The 18,238-nt window shown below is 31.9% G+C and overlaps 8 protein-coding genes across 8 annotated transcripts; 5 read left to right on the forward strand and 3 right to left on the reverse strand.

The window, feature by feature from the left end:
- Positions 1 to 618: 618 nt before the first annotated feature.
- Positions 619 to 2,154, forward strand: Tsp_04543 (conserved hypothetical protein). Its single transcript, XM_003369069.1, has one exon. The coding sequence runs from the start codon at positions 619 to 621 to the stop codon at positions 2,152 to 2,154; it is 1,536 nt and encodes a 511-aa protein (XP_003369117.1).
- Positions 2,155 to 2,414: 260 nt separating this feature from the next.
- Tsp_04544 (replication factor C subunit 4) lies at positions 2,415 to 3,919 on the reverse strand. Its single transcript, XM_003369070.1, is given in 7 exon segments — positions 2,415 to 2,702; positions 2,787 to 2,958; positions 3,014 to 3,162; positions 3,317 to 3,586; positions 3,600 to 3,613; positions 3,705 to 3,768; positions 3,803 to 3,919. The coding sequence occupies 7 exon segments, from the start codon at positions 3,917 to 3,919 to the stop codon at positions 2,415 to 2,417; spliced, it is 1,074 nt and encodes a 357-aa protein (XP_003369118.1).
- A 1,025-nt stretch (positions 3,920 to 4,944) lies between these two features.
- Tsp_04545 (hypothetical protein) lies at positions 4,945 to 6,740 on the forward strand. Its single transcript, XM_003369071.1, has 5 exons — positions 4,945 to 4,982; positions 5,071 to 5,195; positions 5,251 to 5,545; positions 6,332 to 6,520; positions 6,611 to 6,740. The coding sequence occupies exons 1-5, from the start codon at positions 4,945 to 4,947 to the stop codon at positions 6,738 to 6,740; spliced, it is 777 nt and encodes a 258-aa protein (XP_003369119.1).
- A 1,616-nt stretch (positions 6,741 to 8,356) lies between these two features.
- Positions 8,357 to 10,597, forward strand: Tsp_04546 (ubiquitin carboxyl- hydrolase family protein). Its single transcript, XM_003369072.1, has 10 exons — positions 8,357 to 8,374; positions 8,539 to 8,581; positions 8,872 to 8,979; positions 9,234 to 9,389; positions 9,456 to 9,616; positions 9,677 to 9,772; positions 9,824 to 9,886; positions 9,942 to 10,096; positions 10,157 to 10,279; positions 10,351 to 10,597. Exons 1-10 carry the CDS (start codon positions 8,357 to 8,359, stop codon positions 10,595 to 10,597), a joined length of 1,170 nt encoding a protein of 389 aa, XP_003369120.1.
- A 328-nt stretch (positions 10,598 to 10,925) lies between these two features.
- On the reverse strand, positions 10,926 to 13,080 carry Tsp_04547 (conserved hypothetical protein). The gene is made up of 10 exons (XM_003369073.1): positions 13,027 to 13,080; positions 12,864 to 12,967; positions 12,254 to 12,809; positions 11,822 to 12,038; positions 11,664 to 11,767; positions 11,523 to 11,608; positions 11,424 to 11,472; positions 11,272 to 11,358; positions 11,107 to 11,213; positions 10,926 to 11,028 (listed from the first exon to the last, which is right to left on the reverse strand). The coding sequence occupies exons 1-10, from the start codon at positions 13,078 to 13,080 to the stop codon at positions 10,926 to 10,928; spliced, it is 1,467 nt and encodes a 488-aa protein (XP_003369121.1).
- Positions 13,081 to 13,232: 152 nt separating this feature from the next.
- Tsp_04548 (cell cycle serine/threonine-protein kinase CDC5/MSD2) lies at positions 13,233 to 14,623 on the reverse strand. The gene is made up of 7 exons (XM_003369074.1): positions 14,582 to 14,623; positions 14,240 to 14,341; positions 14,090 to 14,185; positions 13,923 to 14,037; positions 13,689 to 13,801; positions 13,547 to 13,635; positions 13,233 to 13,479 (listed from the first exon to the last, which is right to left on the reverse strand). The coding sequence occupies exons 1-7, from the start codon at positions 14,621 to 14,623 to the stop codon at positions 13,233 to 13,235; spliced, it is 804 nt and encodes a 267-aa protein (XP_003369122.1).
- A 592-nt stretch (positions 14,624 to 15,215) lies between these two features.
- Tsp_04549 (multicopy suppressor of Ras1) lies at positions 15,216 to 16,843 on the forward strand. The gene is made up of 7 exons (XM_003369075.1): positions 15,216 to 15,308; positions 15,373 to 15,471; positions 15,652 to 15,793; positions 15,939 to 15,997; positions 16,212 to 16,361; positions 16,459 to 16,563; positions 16,838 to 16,843. Exons 1-7 carry the CDS (start codon positions 15,216 to 15,218, stop codon positions 16,841 to 16,843), a joined length of 654 nt encoding a protein of 217 aa, XP_003369123.1.
- A 601-nt stretch (positions 16,844 to 17,444) lies between these two features.
- Tsp_04550 (conserved hypothetical protein) lies at positions 17,445 to 18,164 on the forward strand. The gene has a single exon (XM_003369076.1). The coding sequence runs from the start codon at positions 17,445 to 17,447 to the stop codon at positions 18,162 to 18,164; it is 720 nt and encodes a 239-aa protein (XP_003369124.1).
- Positions 18,165 to 18,238: the final 74 nt, after the last annotated feature.

Below are 18,238 nucleotides of genomic sequence, written 5' to 3' on the forward strand. Positions count from 1 at the left end.
GTAATCATTACTACTTTATAGATGACATATTGCAAGAAGTTAGTCCAGAAATTATAGGTAAAGGCATGCAGGTGAAATGTGTTGGCGGTGGTCGAATCAACCACGATTCGGTGAATCGAACTTTGGATGTCTACGGTTATTCTGTTGTAAGTTTATTGTTAATTTTTTGTGGTAAAAAATTAAATTTTTATAAACAATTTTTCATTTTAAATATCAGTTATCGTTGCAGTACTCAAGGTTTAAAATAATTTGAAATATTTTTGAATTTGGAATATATTGATATGATGTAAGCATGGTTTGAAAATGAATTTATTAAGATCTGTTATTTTGTAAAAGAAGTTTCATGCTAATTCTTGCGCTTAGCATTTCATGTTTTTTGTCGTGCAGTACTTTTTATTGTTCTAACAGACCATTTATGAGTGTTAAATGTGTAATATTTATTATTCTTATTTATTTGTTGTATAATCGGTAGAAGTGAATAATATGCAAAAATTTTATGAAACGAATGTACTATTTTATATTATTTTGAATTTTTTAAGGGATTTGGCAAAGCAGATCATGAAAAAACTGTTTCAATTTTAAAAAAACGCTTTCCAGATTATAAGTACACAGTTTCAGATGAAGGTTATTAGTCGTTGTATGAATAATTTACATTTGTTTATGGGTTTCAATTGTTTTCGTCTACTTTCACCGTTTGTTAATTTTGGGTTTTGTTTTTCTACACAAAATGTTCAACGCAGTGTAAATTGTAAGCAGTGTAAAATTGTTGTTGATGCGAACATTGAGAAAACTGCATGTAATCCAGAGTTAAAATTTAAACCTCGCAAACATCCTGGTCGGTTCAGCTCTGCCATAGTTGATTTGCCGGACGAATTGCATCGAATAATTTTGAATGTACTCGATTCTGCAGATTCGATGAAAATAATCAAATTGGAAGCAAAGAAACTGAACAATTTTCTATCTATGCGCAAACCGCCTGCTTCTGAAGAAGAAATACGCAATGAAGCTTTGAAAATTTTTCAAACTCTCCATGAGCAGGATCGAATAAAAGCGGAAAAAGGTGGTAACCAGTGGCCACCGGCCGATGAATCGGATGAGGATAAAGAGCTGAGGCAAAAGAATTTAAGAGGGCGAATGTTGAAAAAACTGAAATCAGTATTGTATTACTGGAAGCCTAAAGTTTACAACACTGAAACGAAATGTTTAGCTTATTTGATGGCTCGCTTTGCATCACAGTATGCAGTGATGAAACGCATCTTAGATCAAATCAAAGCAAGAAATCCTGAAATATGTCCTGAGCATGTTTTCGATTTTGGATCCGGCGTCGGTAGTACATTTTGGGCATGCGAATCAACATGGCCTGGCAAAATTAGTGAATATTACATGGTGGATGTTAGTTCAAAAATGAACGATCTCGCTTTAAAACTCCTGACTCATGGCCAACCATTTGGTAATATTCGTCATGACAACGTTAATGTTAGACAGTTTTTACCGGTTCAACATGACAGGAAGTATGATTTTGTAATAGCAGCTAATGTACTTCTAGAATTGGAAAGTAACGAACAACGGCTGTATGTGATAGATAATTTGTGGAGAAAAACGAATATATTTTTCATCATCATAGAAAATGGTCGTAAAAGTGGAAATGGTCTTGTTTTGGAAGCACGTAATTATATTCTTCAAAAGTACTGTTCAACAAATTCACCGGATGATTTGCGAGGACATGTTTATGCACCTTGTGCACATCAGTTTGGCTGTCCACGAATGGAGCATCCGGAACCGTGCAATTTTCCGGTTACCTATTTGCCATTAAAAATTCCCGGTTGCAAACGTGAAGCACAAACGGAATTGTTCAGTTATGTAATCATGAAAAAAGGTTCTCAGTCAGGGGTAAATATGTGGCCAAGATTGGTCCGACAGCCTCAAATACGACGAAGGCATATCTGGTGTGAATTATGTACCGAACATGGATTCTTGGAACGCGTAGTTATAACAAAACGGCGGTCTGGAAAGCTGCTCTATCACATGGCGAAGAATAGTGAGTGGGGTGACTTATTACCGTCAATGACATCTGATCGTCTACCGGAAGATGATACCGATGACGTTTCGCCACAAGAATGCGACATTTCATGCCAGAAGGAAATAGCAGATTAAGCTTTTCAAACTGATTATTACGTTCGCTATTCTTTTCTGTTCATTTGAATATTAAACATATTCTATATATACGAATCAATGTTTTCCTTTGAAGTAAAACAAAACCGATTTGACATCGGCTTTCTTTATTCAGTAATATAAATATAGAAATACACGTTATTCTTAAATCCCATGTTAAACTTTGGACGACTGGTTTTCGTATTTTATGACTGCACATTACACACGTAAAATGTTGTGAATTTAGAAAAAAAATAACATTTTTAAATATTTATATACAAAATCCCCGCAGTACCCAAGTCCATCAACTGAAGAGTTTCATCAGCACCAGCCAAAATACGATTTTCACAAACTGCCAATTTGGAAAGAAATTTCGCACGAGCTAAATCGCTGACCATTAAATCGTCAATAAGCTTATCGTGCAGTTGTATTATAAATTGATATGCACTGTAAGCCTCGCGTTGAAGCTGTAACACGAGCTTTTCCATATTTTCATGGCTCCCTTTGCGACAAATTGCAATAAATTGCTCGACAAATTCTTCCGGAACAATCTAAACTTTGATGTAAAGAAACAAAATGAAAAGGCTGAGCATTGGATGATAGGAATGAAAAAAATATTTAAAAGCAAACATTACTTGACAAATTTCTTCTATATCGGTTTGAACGATTTCTTTTTTATCTTTAAAGCTAGCTGCTGACTGCAGTGTATTGATAGCTCTACGCAAATCGCCATCGCAAAAACTAATCAGAGATGATAAAGCTGCATCATCAATGCTTACACTTTCATTTTCACAAATTTTCCTCAATCTACAGTAAAATTGTATATAATTCAACTTTACAAATGAAGATAAAGATAAGATACCTTTCAATTTGTATTTCCAATGTGAGCGGTTTAAATCTGAATTTCGCACAACGGGAAGTTATAGGTTCAATAATGCAACTAATATAGTTACATATTAGACAGAATCTTGTAGTTTTCGATTCACGTTCCATAGTTCGTCTTAAAGCAGCCTAAAAGAAAACCAGATATTTATTATAAGCATTTTTTTCATATATGCGCAACTTTCTTGAAGTATAAAAATCGACTATTAAAATATTCAAAGAGTAATCAATAACGGCGGATAAGAAATTTCATTTCATAAATTATATAAAAGTAAAAAATCACCTGAGCTTGTTTTGTCATGGAATCCGCTTCGTCCAATATGACCATTTTCAAAGGTGGGCATTTTTTCCCACCTTCAGTAATTTCCGATGCCGCAAACTGGGAAAAAAGCTTCACTTTATCACGAATGACATCGATGCCACGTTCATCGCTCGCGTTCAACTCCAAAACACGATCTCGATATATTTCAGATCCAAAAATTTGCCTGCATAAAGCTAAAATTGCCGATGTTTTCCCTGTTCCAGGAGGACCGTAAAATAACAAATTTGGAATCTTAAAAAATTACAAAATAATTATCAACTAAAAACAAATAAACATTATATTTAAAATATGATTTAAAAAACAAAGATTAAATTTATAAAATGCAAGCAGTATCACTGTAATATATCACGTATGTTTGCAAAACGAATCAAATGTTCAACAAAATACAAAATCATTAAGCACAAACGCAGCTTCTAAAATTAAAAACAAAATATTAATAAAACATACATCATTGGATGTCAGGCTTTTTTTCAAAACCGCAACTACTTCATCTTGATAAGCAATATCATCCACAATTTTCGGACGACTAGAAGTAATCGTTAACTCTTTTGAAAAGTCACGCATAAAAAAAACCCTTACTATTTCTCCACCCACGGAGTACATGCCTGCTTTGCATTGCCCACTGGCAATTTCTGTTCTTCATTTAGCTTTGAATTCGATGAAGAACTGGTATAGTTTTTTAAATATGATTCCATTTCTGTAAGCAAACAGTGAGTATAAATTTCCAAATAAACCTGAAAGTTCACACGTTTTAAACAGATTATAATTTCAGCAATTACGGTAAGTGCAAAGCTTTAATAAAGATCATCAAATAATTGAGTAACTTCAATAAGTTTACATTTCAAATCAACATGTCCAAAATGGTAAATAAAAATATTAAAAGCGAAAAATATAATGTAATATAACAATATTTGGAAGAATATGCTAAATAATTTAATTTTCACCCGCAAATAACATGCATCATGTGCATAAAATAAATAAATAAATAAATAACACAAGTAGTTTAGTAAGTGAAATCTAAGCATTTTCTCATTTATTTGTTATAGATTGTTTGAAGTGATATGTAAAATGTGATGAACAGTAAATTTTGCAACTTGTTTTTTTCTTCATTTGAGAAAATTTTATACTGTAATAAATAATTTTCAAGTAAAATTTTGAAAAATGCAACTGATTAACGTTTGTGAAAAAAATAAGCGCGCAATGTGAAGTTTCAATTTTACGTTTAATTTATTTCAGGCAATTGCTAAATTTCAAGAAAGAAATCTTTTTTAATACAAATAAAAGCGCAAGTATTAAATTTTACGGTACAATTGAAAAATATGACAACCAGTTTGTAATAAATTTCTTGTCATCTTGTTTCAAAACGGGAAAATTTAAGCTGCCCTAATATGAATTACACATTTCTGGAGTTTGTTTCCATCTGCAACCGGTTTCGATCACATGTGTGGGAGGGAATATTTACCATTTTGTTGGTATATTTTTGCAAGATATATTTTTTTGATTAATTATTTTCATTGAATTTGTAGTAAAAGCTGAGCGGATTTATTTCTGTATTTTCTGTATTTGTAATGTAATGGAAAATAAAGAAAATGTATTTAAATTGTAAATTTGAATTGGCAATGTTGAAGTGAATCTAGTTTTTGGACTTTTATATTCATTTTACCGATTGAGATCATATTTCCAGTTGTTATTAAATATATTGTACTTAAATATAGAAAAGCGGCAACTTTACTTATCATTGCTCATGAGAAATTTGCCAAGCGTTTGTCAATTATGAAACAATACATACAAGCAATTTATTTGTTGACTTTTTTCATTTCTGTTCCACTACAGCCTGGTGGTATTTTTGTTGTATGAATTTCTTTTTTGCATAAAATTTAATCGATATATTTTAGTTGATGCTTTGTTTACTGAATTTTTGAAATCATTTGGAGCTTCTGAAAATTGTCCAAGTGGATGGTCTGAATGGAGTGAATGTCTGGGTACAGAAACGGAAAATGTAATCCATTCTTTACCTGCCGTTTGTCAGGCTACAACAATAGGACGTCTAATAAAAGCTGCAAATCGGATGGTCGATTCGGTTTTAAATTATTATCGTAATGTTAATCGCACAGTAGGTCCATGCGGAATGTGCCTGAAACAAGTGAAATGCACTAATCACTGCTTGCCTGATGGAAGTCTGCTAATAAGGTAAAATTCATTCCACTTATTTTATTATTATTATTATTATTTGATTAAGAGGCATTTGATGCACCAATTGTCTCGAGTATTCATTGAATATTATAAAAATTTTTGAATTTACATAATTAGAAATTAAAATTTCATATGTAGTTTAATTTATTATTAAATATTCTTTTTTTTGTTTCTATTTGAAAATTATATAAAGTTGAAATAAAATTTCAACGCAACAAAATATTGCTGATTAATGAAACAGTATAAATGTACTGTTCGTTGAATGAAAGTGTTTTAATAATCTTTTGTATAGGATAAGTATTGTTATATTTTTTTAGATTAAAAAATTCTTATTATGTTGCTGGTATTATATTGATGTAGTGTATGTTTTGTTAATTTGAATTTGTTCCAAAAAAAAGAAAAAGATTTTCATGATTGGGAAGAAAATTAAACATAAACGACGAATCAAATCACAGCACAATCACGTTCAAATTTAGCTGAAACTGACATACATTTTATCACTTGAAGTGTTATTACATTTTATTTTCAACAATTATACGAATACAAAAATAAACAAAGAACTGGATTTTTTCATCATTACACGTGTAATAAATAAATGAATGCATGTTGTCGTGTCTGTCATTCATGCTTGTCATCTATTTTTGATGTCAATTTGGTATAAAATATAAAAAGGCATATTAATTAATTAAGAAATGGTGGAAATTTGAATTTTGAAAGGAAAAAAAAGAGAAAGATTGAAAAGTTGTCCTTTTTTGTTGAATATGATGAAATTTTGAATTAGAGATTGGGCAAGCCGTACGGTGTACAGGAACGCTTCTGCCCTGGTGTAGAACAATCGTATGCTTGTGCTGTGGATTCCGAAATAGGCTACGATCCAATGACGCAGGAGTGCAATCTTTGGCCACCGAAAGAAAATACATTTCCCATTCGAATACCACTACAAGTGCAGCTGATGTTTACCAATATGAAGCCGTTCAATTGTATCAGGCAAATTCAAATTATCACCAATAATTATTATTTTATTTGTCTGATGGGCAATATTTTAAAATTTCAATATTTCAGTGTTTCTGGGAAATGTTTTTGCTGTTGCAGTCCATACAGGCCAGATCCTTGTACAGCAAAGTGTGTCATTCATCCTTGCACCGAGAAAACAATTTTGACCGAAAGTGACTTTTCCAATCAGCAAAAATAAGCAATCGTATTGCTCCAATGCTTTATGCATTATTCATTTTTCCACCATTCATCAGATCAGTCATTTGTAATGAAAATTTGCAGAAATTTGCAAGTTTCCCTTTCACATCTCTAAAACTTGTTCATATTTTTAATCAAGACCTTCTTTTTTATTGAAAATATCTAATTTATCACTTTCATTTTTCACTGAAATTCTTGAAATACGTTGTTTTTGAAAATCTACAATTCTGAACAAACAAGTCAACATTTTCAGAAATACTTTGTGCATGCAATATATCATATACACACACTTACATTAAATTTAAATGAACAAACTAAAAACATTGAAAAGATGCTTGAACAACATAGACATATATTTTCATATTGATGAAATTAATTTTTCAAAAGTGAATAATGTAACTGAAAAAAAAGCAAATTTTTCCTTTGGAAATATTAGTAAAACTAAAACTTCCAATTCATATAGAAAAGAAAAAGTATTTGGTGGAAAAAAAAATTTTTTTTCTTTTGCTGTACTTTCTAGCCGTTATTGGCGTAATAATAAACACGCTCCGAAGCTCAAACGAAGAACGCTTTCAAAATTGAAGCTTAAATCAATTCATAAAATTAGGTGAAATTGAACGCTGAACGCAGCGTGCTTACAACGTGAAGCAAGCAGAACGTGCTCCAACATCTGCCAGCTTCCAAAGATGGAAACGACTGATTCCTCGACCACCGGATCAGCAACCAAGCAAGCATAAAAAGCCCAACAACCTCACTGTTCACATTTTATACTGTTTGTCGAATATGACTACAGTTAACCATCCATATACGCTTTTCTTCATTCTGAACTAAGACACGACTAGATGCTAAACGCTAATCGCGATGCTAAACAATAGGAAGAATAATCCAAGCCACGCAAACTGGCTAAACATGAAAAATGCTAATTTTTATTTCAATGCTTATTTTTTTGAGAAAAAGTTATTTCCAATGTTTAAAAATTCAAATAAAATATTTTCCAATAAAATTCCGAGTCCAACACTTCAACAGGAGCATTTTTCGTGAATCACACGCAAAAGTCGTTTAAAAAAATTAAAATTAAATTTTATTCCCTCGAAAATTATTGAGCTTTGACAAAAATGTTTCAGTTTTTGGGAAAATATTTTCAACAAAAAAAGAAAAAAATCCATTTACATTCCACTGAACTTGCTTTTTAAATAAAATACCGTACTTCATTCCGTAGAAGTGTTGTGGTAAATAATTTGAAAAAAAATGATAAATTATAAAAGATCCTTGAATTGCGATCATTATTGTGAGTAAAATATTTCCAAATGCATTTATACATTTCAGGTCACTGAAATGATTAATTCTTGAAGATAATCTTGCTGTAGAGCAATTTATTACTGGTCACGTTACTGAACATTCGTATTATTCTTAACAAACATGATATGCATAGTTAAGTGAAATGGTTATGATATTTTTTAAATCAATAATTAACTTAGGTCTATTTGTTGGGTGCATGTGAATTTACCATGCATGTATATGGATTATCTCTTGCCAAGAAAGATAAACTAAAATGAAAAATATGAAAAAATGAATGTTCTAAAATATTATATAAAGCAACTCTTTTTTTCTTTATTTATGTCTTGCTCATTTTTAGTAATTAACAATTTAGGGAGAATTATTATAAAACATTCTTGGAAATGTTCTGAATGCTGTGTGCATACTAGATGGATCATTTTGCTGTTGATAGTCTAACATTAAATATTATGTTATTAAATAGTTGAGCTTGGTATTGAAGATGAATTTAATTTTTTTTCAAGCTCACGGCACATCTGAACATGAAATTGGGCATGCGAGTTATCAGTTAAATTCATATTTGAAGTGTTCATTGTATTTTCTGGGCATACATGGTTTCAGAAGTTTAATTTTGCTTTTAATTATTGTTTATTAAATTGTAATGACTGCTAGTAGTTTAACTAGTAAACAACTTTAGGTTTACATGCTATCGTTGCAGCGAACAGACCTATTTGGTAATCAAATTTTTTAATTTTGTAATGCACACAAAAATTGAAAATTCAAAATTTTGAATTCATTTAGACTTATTCATAATGTAAAAAGTTTTTCATTTTTAATTTATTACAATTCACTTTTAGAAACGATGGATCGTCAATGCTTGATGATAGTAGGCACCGTTACTGCTGCAAGTATCATTGCTCTTGCATTGTTTTTCTTCATGGATTCCAAGGAAAGAAAGCGATTGCGTAATTTTTTTAATGTTTCTTATAGGCAATATAAAATCAGTGAACTATATACACGCTTAAATTTATTTATTTTCTGAAGCACTGGGTAACTGGGAAAATTGATAGAAAAGAACCAATTTTTATGAAATGAAATATTATTGGAAAATATTTATATGAAACATTTTGTTTCAACGTTTAGAATAGTATTTATATAACCATCGAAATTCATTCATATTTAAATGACATATAGAATTGAAGTTGGTTATTTTTTTAAGGGAAAGTTCCTGGATTATATAATTATGGTTCAGTATGCTTTGTAAATTCACTTTTGCAAAGCCTGGCAAGTTGTAGCAGTTTTGTCAGTTGGTCAGCTCAGTTTAGCAATAATGAGGAATATTGCTTTTTGAAAGCATTGGGCATTATTTTACAAGGTAAGTAAGTATGATTTACCAATTTTGAATTTACATTTTAATGTCAATAATTTATTTATTGTTCAGAGCTTAATGATCATTCAAAATATGCGCTGTCATCACAAATTATTATTAATAGTTTAAAACAGCGTGGATGGAATTTGGAAACAAATATACAACAAGATGTGCATGAACTTTTAAATGTTTTTGATTCGGCTTGGGATGAAGAGTTGAGCCCCTTGTTTAAAGTATTTATTTCATAGAAAACGATTTTTTAAATTATAATTAAATTATTTTAATTGTTACAGACTGTCGATATAAATTCGGATGCCGGAGAAGCTATACAGGTGCCCTCACATGGAAAAATTCGAAGTGAAACCGTATGCCACGCTTGTAGTCATAAGGTTTTATTATTTAAAGTTATTTCTGTTCCTTTGAATAAATTTCACCTATAGACTTCGAATTTGGAAGATTTCGGAGCTGTGACACTTAATTTTCCTACAAATATTAACATGCCGGTATGTTAGTCGAATTTTGTTTACAATTTTTTAGTTCATGATTTTAAATTTAAAGAGCATCTCTTTGGAAGAATGTTTGCTTTGTTATATGAAACCGGAATGTCTGCTTGACGCAATATGTGAAAATTGTTCCTCAGTTACAGGAAATGTTAAAATGTATAAAACGCTGAAATTTGAAATTGTAAAAGAGAAAAATATTGATAAATCAACGTAGAAATATTTGTATATTTTGTTTCAGCATCCGAAATGTTTTATATTTATTTTTCAAAGACTGATGTGGCTTCCTTCTGGTATGTCATTTAAGATTGCTACGGTAGTGAACTTGCCAGAACTGTTAGATCTGCAACATTTGGCAGAAATTGTACGTCATCCAAAAGCAGATCAGTCGACATTGTAAAAATACTGAAATCATTTATCAGCAGAGGAGTTATTATTTTTTCTTAATTAATTATTTCCCTTTTCAGGCCTAGTAATCCGTCGCTGAGATCATGCAACGACAAACTTTACCGTCTGGAGGCTGTAATTGTGCACAGAGGAAACCATCAGTATGGTCATTTCATTACTTACCGGCGTGATATTGACAATCAATCACTTTGGTGTGCTGTTTCGGACGATGAGGTAAAGCCGATTCAATTCGACAGCGTTACAAGCTGTCAAGCTTATATGGCATTCTATGAAAAAGCAAAAATAGAATCCAACTCGGAACATTGATACTTTTTTTTCAAAAATCCTATACGAAACCAACTAGTATATACTAGTTTTGCTCAAGTTAGGGTTGAAATAATTAAACTTCAACATTTTTTATTTACTCTTATGGACAATGCATGTTTCTTGATTATCTTTTCTACATCGTAAAAATGTAAAATTTTAAACCAATTTTAACGTATTTCATTTTGGAACAATATAAAAGAGAATGTAATAAAATAACAAATGTGTGGAATGCTGTACGCAAACTTTAAACATTCCATACATGAACAGTGTCGGTTGAAGCACCAATGGTTCAGCGGCGGGCAAATCACTTATCAGTAGCAGGTTCTAATCAACTAGGAGCTGTTGTTTGTTCAGTATACAGCTTGAGAATAGCATCAATTTGCGATAACTTCATCTTCACATCTGTAGGCAATTTATGCTTTCCAGTAAACCTTTAAAAAAACATATACGTAGAAGAAGAAGCAGCTTTCAAAAGCGTTAAACACTACATAAAGCAAATCATAATTTACCTTACAGTTTCACCATTCATGTTGGTATACTCTAAATTGTTGGAAGATTTCAACAGTTTCAGCTCTTCACCACTGTCATACAACAAATGAAGTCCGCCTTCTTCAAGCTAAACGACGAAGCAACATGAAAAATCCAACTAAAATAACAATTCAAGTGTTTCATACTGGCATCACTCTGCATTTGTATTCCCTCAGATAAACTTGTCCTGTTGATTGAGTTGCACAAACTTTCTTTGAAGAATCGGATGTAGTCTGAGAAGAATCAAATTAAAGCATAGCGTTATTTGACAAAAAAAATTAACAGCTAACTAACATACAGGTTGCTGTGCAACAACTGCGCCACTGCTGCTCTGCTTGTTCTGTGACCTGAAATTAAAAATCAGTTTTAAACAGAATTTTAAAAAGTGTTCACATACCGCCCAAGAATTACAGGAAAAAAACTATCATCATCACTCTCCAGTTCTTTGATTGCTTGTTCAATGCGCAAACATTTTCCCAATATCTGAATGAACACGTCAAACAAAGTAAAAATTTAACAGTATTAAAAGAAAATTAACCTGATCACATAGATGTTCTTCTTTTGTTGACAACAAATCTGGCCGGCCACTATCGAAACAAATCCAATGTCCAGAATTGGCCTTCCTTATTGCTTGTCTTTGTCCTTCAAAAAAATATTTTTATAAGTACAGAAAACAACAATGCCATCGCAAAATACCCCTGTTGAAATAAATATTAGCAGTAGAATCTTCCATCAAGTGACATTTACAGTCGGCAGTATATAATACAATTTTGACAGTTTTTACACGAATCAATTCCACAAATTTGCAAGCCATTTGATAAAATTTCCAATATTTCACTGGCAAAGAATCAAAAGTATACCCTTTCCTTGAAATGTAACCTCCAGATTTTCGTTCCACTTGATATGCAATGATCTGAAATTGAAATTACTTTTTCAAACTCATTCAAAAGAATGACAAAAAACAACTACCATTTACCTTCATACCGTCTGGAGAAATTCGCAATGATTCTGAACAGTTCCTATCAGTTATATATACTTGAATTACCACTTCATTGTCTTCAGTAATATTTAGCTGAATTATAAAAATAAATGAAATTTGAAAATAATAAATGAGCAACAATTATTTACAGTAACTTTGTTGGTTGTTTGTTTTGTAGGAGTGAGACGTTTGGAGTTCAAGGGTTTCACAATATCTCTAAGACGACGTCCACTTTGGTCTGTGACCGATATAATTTGCACTTCCTCTCTGCTTAGAGCGGTTTTCGAAGTACACGGAGCATCAGAACAGCAAACAAAATTTGATTTAGCATTCGATTGAATATCAGCATTACAATTTCCTCGACAAATTCCACTTCGTTGAAAGCTTGCACAACGTTGCTCCCTGACAGAGGTGCCAATCGGCAATGCGCAATTAGAATTAGAATTTAAATTTTGATACCCTTTTTCATATGCACAGCATGCACTAGATACTGAATGTTTCGTGCAAACGTTCAGTTCATCACCAGGCATAGCTTCGATGTTCATATTATTACACTGTGTACAGCACTGCGAAAAACCATGCTCGCAATTGTGGTGACTTCTTCTTGTTGACAATTGACGTGTCATTCTACCCGGATCTGGCATATCTAAATCAAACTGAGCTCGTGGTAATGGTGGTAACGAAGGAATGCTTCTACTTTCAAATCTAAAAAAAACTTTAAATGCTACAATTTAAATAAAATTTATAATTACAAATCACCCGCGATGAAAATCCCTCGATGGTAAAGCACGTAAAGGTGGTGACGGTGCTGCCCTTCCTGGGATCCTTCGATCTAAGCTACGAGATCGTTGCATCACACTTCCCTTAACATTTTCAAAATAATAAAAAATGAATTAAGCTTAATTTTCATACGTAAATATACCATTCCCGTATGAAGTCCAGTTGATATTGTACCCCTTCCACTATCTGCTGACATGACACTCTATAAAAACAACAGATTATATAACTTTTAAAGAAAAAAAGAATAACTTACGATAAAATTCCCACCAACTCGATATTTTTTAAAAAATGGATGATTTCGAATGGCTATGAAACAGGATTCATAAACGTAAATCATTAGAATGCAAATCAAAGATTACCATTAATTTTAATACGCTGTCCAGCTTCGTTGCGCAATAAATTCCGAATAAGATCAGTTGCTTCGATGGATATATGATTTGGAAGCTGCCATTCCCCTGTTATAATGCGTTTCAACGTTTGGCTGACTTGTCCATTGTTACCGAATGGTGGATGTCCAGTTAATAGCGTATAAAGCAAACATCCCAAGCTCCAAACATCAGCTTCCAAACCATGAGGTTTTCTCATCGCTATTTCACTAAAAATTAAATAAAACAATTCATTTTAACACGCTTTCAACACAATAACGACAATGAAAAACCTACGGTGCAATATAATTTGGAGTCCCGCACATCGTAAAATGTTTTTCATTTGGTTGAGTAATTTGAGTTGCTAAACCAAAGTCAGCAATTTTCTATTCAAAAAAATATTACTAAAATTCAAATTATACTGTACAATAAGGCTTACGACTGTCCAGTTGCTATCAAGAAGAATATTGGATGCGGATAAGTCACGATGAATTATTCCTCTACTGTGTAAAAAAAGAATACCATCTACGACTTGCTCCAAAACAATAGCAGCTGTAAAATTACAAAACATATGCATAGTAATATTTTATAAATTTCACAATGTTTCAAATTGAAATAAAATATTTCTTATTTAAGAACTTCATGGAAACTTAAAAAATATAAACTTTTTTACCATAAGCTTCATCCAAAGGACGACCCATCACTTTCAAATAACGACGCATGTCGCCATTCGGACACAATTCCAGTGCTATATAAATATATTTTTCATCTTGAAAACAATCCAACAGCTGAAAAAAAGTTTAAATAATTTATTTTTAAACATAAAAATGATGATCTTACTTCAACAATTCTGGGATGCTTAAGCGGAGAATGAATGCGCACCTCATCCCAAACACGTTTAAATGCACCCTTTTCTCTGACCACCGCCTTATTTATCTGGAAGATACAAAAATAAAATTGCAAAGTTCAAAATGCTGAACAACAACTTACTAATTTCAGGGCTATATCTCTATTGGAGTGAATGCTTCGTGCCAAATACACCTCACCAAAACCACCTTTACCAAGACGGCGGTCAAAAAAAATTTCATAATCCTAGACAATTAATAAAAAAAGGTGTGAAAATAAAACAGAACATAATTTTAAACATTCAATAACCATTGCATTATTTCTTAATGAGTAGTTTTTTTCAATATCAAAATAAAATAAAAAAGATAGGATTACAATTAAGATTAAAGATTAACAATGGCAAGCACATAATAAAAACTGCAATTAAGAATAATTACATATCCGGAAGTATTATGAAAAAATAATACATGAATTTAAAATACTTACTGTTGGTTTAGAATCTGTACAAAGCGATTCACTTCTAGACATTGATTACAATAACTTTAATCTTCCGACGTTTAAAAAAAGGTACTGTAAATAGTATACAAGTTCAAATTATAGGTAAATAGGCCACAATCAAATAATTATACATGACATTGTTATTAATAAAAAAATAATAAAGTAATAATTTTTTAATTCCGAAAATTTAAATTATATTAATTTTTACGAATATACAAACTTTTAAAATAAATTAATAATGTCAGAAGTCCAAAAAATTGCAATAAAATTTTTGAAATAATTAACGTAGCGGTAATTTGAAAAAATAATACAAAATATCAAAAATTTTAAAGTCTTGTATAAATATAAAATTATTTATAATTCGAAAAAAATTCAAATTCAAAAAGAAACTTTCAAATTTTTTTTCATACCTGCAATCTTTATTATTTTAACAATTACAGTATTCTTTCTAATTACTGACCATATTTTATTTTATAATATGTATGTTCAGTTTTTACTGATCAGTTAATTATATATTATTGACATACTTGAGAACGATTCACCTAAAACGAAGAATAAATTGGATGAATACGTATAACTGTGTAATAAAAATGTAACAATAATTTCAGGTTTATTTTGTTAAATGGCAAATCAACCGAAGCGTTTAAAAGCTGGGAGTGATGATCCACGAAAATTAGTCATTATTCTGGAAGACGCTTCACTGGAGCTAGCTAAAGTGAACTGGAATTTTTATATTATTTATTGTGTTAAACTTCATTGTTTAAATCTTTAACGTTAAGGTTGGTAAAAAAGTGGAATTATTATGCAGCGACAAACATCGAAATTTTTTGTCAAAGAGAAAGGATCCGTTGAATTACCGGCCTGATATCACTCATCAGGTAAGAATTCTTTATGAAGCAGCAAATGGCTGAAATTCTTAAAATTTTACTTAAGAATATCAAACATACTATCGATATATTTTGGTAAAACTGATACAGTGTATGTTTTATCAGTTTTACTTTCAGGGACAGTTATTTTGTATTCATTTTTTAAGTTTTAATTATTGGATATAATTTTAGTGCTTGTTGATGCTTCTTGATAGTCCATTAAATAAAGCAGGCTTGCTTGAAATTTACATCCATACTGTGAAGAATGTGTTGATTCGAGTTCATCCTCAAACAAGAATACCACGCACATTTGATAGATTTGTTGGTTTGATGAGTAAGAAATTATCATCTGTGAATGTTTTTTTTGCTTCACTTGTTTTTATTTTATATTTATATTAGAAAAACATTGGTTTTTAATGTCGTTATTTTACATTTTTGTGTTAAATTTTGCATAGTTTTCTTTCTGTGTCTTAATTTAGTGCAACTCCTTTCAAAATTAAGCATCCGAGCTACAGGCAGTCCAGAAACACTTCTTAAGGTAACTGTCAAGCTAACTGCTATCAAAATTTTAATATATTTAAAGTAAAATGAAAGTATAATTTTTCATATTTCGGTTTCTTTGGTAGAATTTTATATTGTTTATCTGTTTTGTGAGTAATTGCTTTTAGTATATTCTCTGGGAAGTTCTGTTAACTTCATGTTAAATTTCTGTGGTTTTTATTTAAATAAAGTTCGTTCATTCATAATTGTAGGTTATAAAAAATCCAGTTACTAGTTATTTACCTGTCGGTTGTAAAGTATATGCTACGTCTTTTCATGCAGAACGATTGGTAAACGCCCGTGAAATTGTTCCCCAAGCAGAACCAGTAGCGATTGTTATCGGCGCTTTGCCTCACGGATCTGTAATTTTTTGTTTGATAAACAAATAATGAAATATTAATTTATAACAATGAGCTCTTAAATATTTTTATTTCATTATATAACCTTTACTTTTATTAGACTTTGCCTGAATATTCTGAAGAAGTGCTAAAAATAAGTAATTATCCGTTATCGGCTGCATTGACATGTGCCAAAGTGTGCACAGCGTTTGAAGAAATGTGGAATGTTATGTGAGATATTCCTTCATGTTTTCTTTTTACATTTTTTTATTTTTGATAATAAATAAACTGTTCATAAATTCAATAATTTTTATGGGATGTTTCAAATGCGGCAAATTTTTCCTCTGCGTTCTTCAGTTAGTTTCAGATTTTCATTGGTTAAATGTGGTTTTAGTATGATTTCATCGCATGTAAATGGTTTTTATTGGTTTTTATTGGTTTATAAGTCGGAATATTATTAACAAATAATTTCGAATGTTTCATTAACTAATAATTTTTAGTTGTGAATATTACAATAGGGGCTTCATTGGTTACAGTGTTATTATTTCAGTTTCCATAACTCAAACTGTTATTTTTGATGATTTAAATATAAAATTTAAAAATTTTATCATTCATGAGAATAGTCAATTCTATTTTTGTTGGTTTGTCGAATTATCCAAGTTGACGACTTAACAGCAGCTACTGTGTTTGCATGCTACAGTTTTTAAAAATGTTGATAAATGGTTTTTGACCCTAATTGAGTTGGACACAAAAGTAAAGACTGATTGTACTGAACAAAGTCATGCATTTCCTAGTTGTTGTTACTTTGGATTCAATTGTAATGCATATACACTGAGAAAAGAATGTCATTGTTAACGATGAATTGTTTGCTGTAAATTGATATACAATTAATAAAAAGTAAACTCTCTTTTCACTTAAATAATTGTTTAATTATGAATTGAAATCTGATGATTTCTTTTAAATTTTGTTAAAATGAACACATTATTGTATACCGAAAATGCATATGCAAACACATTGCAAGAAGTGGTAAAATTATAATAAGTATGATCTTTTATTCTTTATTATGGAACAAACAACAAACAAGCAATAGTGCTGATGATATTGAAAATGTTGCTATCAAAAAAGCATCAGTCAGTATCAGACGAGCTCAAGTTGGCAATGGTGCGAGTTGGTGCGACAAGACGTCAAGAGCTCAAGTTGGCAGGCGAAATTCACCTGATTTCTTTCTGTGGTGTTGGTGGCTCGAGAATCAGCTGCCAAGCATCAAGGTTGGTTCGCCTTTGGCCCAGCCCTGTCAGCAGAGAACACGCTGAGGAAAGGTACGAGCTGGAAGCGATGACCGCCCCGGTACTCTGCGAAGATCTTTGGCAGACACCAGTGTCATCAAAGGATTGGTCTCATCTCCAGAACCTGAACCTGACTAAGGAGGTCGGAGAGCTGACACCAATCCATGTCATCATCGGTTTGGACAGCTATTCCCGCTTCCTTGGAAGGCAGGTGATTCGTGGTGGAGATGATGATCCCGTAGCTGTGGAGACCCGGCTCGGGTGGATAATCTGCGGTCCGGCAGCATTATCAAGGGAACGGAAATACAGGGTCCACTGCATCAGAACGGACGATCGTCTGAACGCAGCCCTCCGGAAGTTCTGGGAGTTAGAAGCAATCGGCATCCTCCCTCTGGAGACTGAGTCCGGACAGACTGAGATGGAGCGGCGGTTCAAGGAATCCCTCTCCTTTGAAGGAAACCGGTACTCAGTGGGACTGCTGTGGAAACCTGGCATGGCCAGCTTGCCGAATAATTACGCCACCGCAATTCGGCGATACTGAGCCCTGGAAAACCGGCTGAGTAGAGATATCAGACTTGACCAAGATTACACGACTGTCATGCAGTCGTACGTTCA

Source organism: Trichinella spiralis, assembly GCF_000181795.1.
Source record: "Trichinella spiralis strain ISS 195 chromosome Unknown Scfld1557, whole genome shotgun sequence".
NCBI lineage: Eukaryota > Metazoa > Nematoda > Enoplea > Trichinellida > Trichinellidae > Trichinella > Trichinella spiralis.

Bases quoted from the DNA above. Each gene is read 5' to 3' on its own strand.
- Tsp_04543 (XM_003369069.1), top strand. From the start codon at position 619: ATGAAGGTTATTAGTCGTTGTATGAATAATTTACATTTGTTTATGGGT.
- Tsp_04544 (XM_003369070.1), bottom strand. From the start codon at position 3,919: ATGCGTGACTTTTCAAAAGAGTTAACGATTACTTCTAGTCGTCCGAAA. The intron at 2,959-3,013 runs GTATCTTATCTT...ATTTTACTGTAG, and splicing joins TTGGAAATACAAATTGAAAG to ATTGAGGAAAATTTGTGAAA. The intron at 2,703-2,786 runs GTAATGTTTGCT...ATCAAAGTTTAG, and splicing joins ATATAGAAGAAATTTGTCAA to ATTGTTCCGGAAGAATTTGT.
- Tsp_04545 (XM_003369071.1), top strand. From the start codon at position 4,945: ATGTATTTAAATTGTAAATTTGAATTGGCAATGTTGAA. The intron at 4,983-5,070 runs GTGAATCTAGTT...ACTTAAATATAG, and splicing joins TTTGAATTGGCAATGTTGAA to AAAAGCGGCAACTTTACTTA. The intron at 5,196-5,250 runs GTATTTTTGTTG...GATATATTTTAG, and splicing joins TGTTCCACTACAGCCTGGTG to TTGATGCTTTGTTTACTGAA.
- Tsp_04546 (XM_003369072.1), top strand. The intron at 8,582-8,871 runs GTTAAATTCATA...ATTCACTTTTAG, and splicing joins ATTGGGCATGCGAGTTATCA to AAACGATGGATCGTCAATGC. The intron at 10,280-10,350 runs GTAAAAATACTG...TTCCCTTTTCAG, and splicing joins AAAGCAGATCAGTCGACATT to GCCTAGTAATCCGTCGCTGA.
- Tsp_04547 (XM_003369073.1), bottom strand. From the start codon at position 13,080: ATGTCAGCAGATAGTGGAAGGGGTACAATATCAACTGGACTTCATACG. The intron at 11,768-11,821 runs GTATTTTGCGAT...ATTTTTTTGAAG, and splicing joins TAATATTTATTTCAACAGGG to GACAAAGACAAGCAATAAGG. The intron at 11,214-11,271 runs GTATGAAACACT...TTCGTCGTTTAG, and splicing joins ACAAATGCAGAGTGATGCCA to CTTGAAGAAGGCGGACTTCA.
- Tsp_04548 (XM_003369074.1), bottom strand. From the start codon at position 14,623: ATGTCTAGAAGTGAATCGCTTTGTACAGATTCTAAACCAACA. The intron at 13,636-13,688 runs GTAAGCCTTATT...TTTTTTGAATAG, and splicing joins TTGATAGCAACTGGACAGTC to AAAATTGCTGACTTTGGTTT. The intron at 13,480-13,546 runs GTAGGTTTTTCA...TTTAATTTTTAG, and splicing joins ACTCCAAATTATATTGCACC to TGAAATAGCGATGAGAAAAC.
- Tsp_04549 (XM_003369075.1), top strand. From the start codon at position 15,216: ATGGCAAATCAACCGAAGCGTTTAAAAGCTGGGAGTGATGATCCACGA. The intron at 15,309-15,372 runs GTGAACTGGAAT...TTTAACGTTAAG, and splicing joins CTTCACTGGAGCTAGCTAAA to GTTGGTAAAAAAGTGGAATT. The intron at 15,998-16,211 runs GTAACTGTCAAG...TCATAATTGTAG, and splicing joins GTCCAGAAACACTTCTTAAG to GTTATAAAAAATCCAGTTAC.
- Tsp_04550 (XM_003369076.1), top strand. From the start codon at position 17,445: ATGTTGCTATCAAAAAAGCATCAGTCAGTATCAGACGAGCTCAAGTTG.